At 36.7% G+C, this 1,413-nt stretch overlaps 1 protein-coding gene across 1 annotated transcript; it reads right to left on the reverse strand.

The window, feature by feature from the left end:
• Positions 1–787: 787 nt before the first annotated feature.
• Positions 788–966, reverse strand: N7516_008157 (uncharacterized protein; the record flags this gene model as incomplete). The annotated part of the gene is made up of 2 exons (XM_057220876.1): positions 788–848; positions 926–966. 2 exons carry the CDS (start codon positions 964–966, stop codon positions 788–790), a joined length of 102 nt encoding a protein of 33 aa, XP_057071148.1.
• Between the last annotated feature and the right edge of the window lie 447 nt (positions 967–1,413).

Consider the following 1,413-nt stretch of genomic DNA (forward strand, 5'->3'; position numbering starts at 1 on the left):
ATTATTAGCTCTCCAACCTATACCGCTCTTCTATATATAGTTCTTTATAGAAATTATCCGGGACGTCTTTATAGGACTACAAGATACCGCCTTTTTCTATAAAGGCGATCAAACGCTTTAGTTAATAGCTCCTTAATTTATAGTGCTTTTTACCGTAGGGGTCTTACTAATAATATAGGCCGAGATAGTATAAGGAGGATAGGTAACGTATTAGATTATAAACACCCCGCTATATCGATTCTTACCTAGACACGTTCTCTTTAGTATCTAGTTAAGCATCTCGCTCGTTAAGTATTTATTTAGTGACCGATAACCTTCCTCTTTTCTCTACCCTACCCGAGGTAATTTTATAGAGACAGTCGTCCTTAACATATTTAAAGGTAATACTTAGCCTTAGTTTCTTACCTCGACGAAATAGGTCGCCCTACTTTAGTAGCTACTTTTTAATAGTAGTCTAATCGATATCGAGATAGTTAAACCGTTTTATTAGGTCGCGTTAGGAGTGATTATTTATTGATATAGCGATCGAGGTATCGTCCGACCTTACGCTTCCTTTACGGCGGACCTTCCCTTCTAACAACCTCTTAAGCTTACCTTTTAAGGTCTTCGGCTAATAAGCACTCGGAGTCAGGATTATATCCTCTTTAGTATCTCGTAAGAGTACCTTCTTATTCACCGTAACTTTCTATTCTATCGTATATTAGATATAGTTTACCGGAAGCTCGTTACTTAGCATCCTATCGTACTACTTAGATAGCTAGAGCAGCCTAGGTCTTTCGGGTTAGTATTAGTATAAGTCTTCTAGATCGTACTTAGAGTGATACTCGGGGAAGGGCTTAGCCCACAGCCTAAAATAGGCGTACAACTATAGTAGCCGGGAGTTAGAGTATATTGCGAATCTTAGTCTCTAGATTTAAGGATATACGGTTGAAAATCACGTTTATCGGGATACGAATTAGTAGTCATCGTCTTCGTCTAAACGCTCTAAAGAATCCAACGTTAGTATAATCACAACTAGTCAGTTAAGCAAACGCTAGTCCTCTATTAGAAGGTCAAGATTAATATACAAAGCAAATAAATATTACCTACTAGTACTGTCTCTATACAATACGCTCGGTAAGATACGCGGTTAATAGGGGTAGGATTCGAATTCCTACTATATCTTTAGACGAGAAGAGTAGACACCTCCTCTGTTTAGCCTATTTATAGGATTAACGTTCTAGAAACCCTAAGAATCATATAGGTCTAATACAGAAGCTATTTCTATGCTATTATTTATACGTATATTAAATTACTGCTAAGATATATATTTAGGGGAAGAGTAACTATAATAGGTATAGCGTGTTTTAAAAGAGGGTTCGAGATAGAATCCCTATATGTAAGTAGTAAAACTAATTTCGATCTATCCTATAC

Source organism: Penicillium verrucosum (assembly GCF_028828655.1).
Source record: "Penicillium verrucosum strain IBT 35672 chromosome Unknown utg000003l_segment0_segment0, whole genome shotgun sequence".
NCBI lineage: Eukaryota > Fungi > Ascomycota > Eurotiomycetes > Eurotiales > Aspergillaceae > Penicillium > Penicillium verrucosum.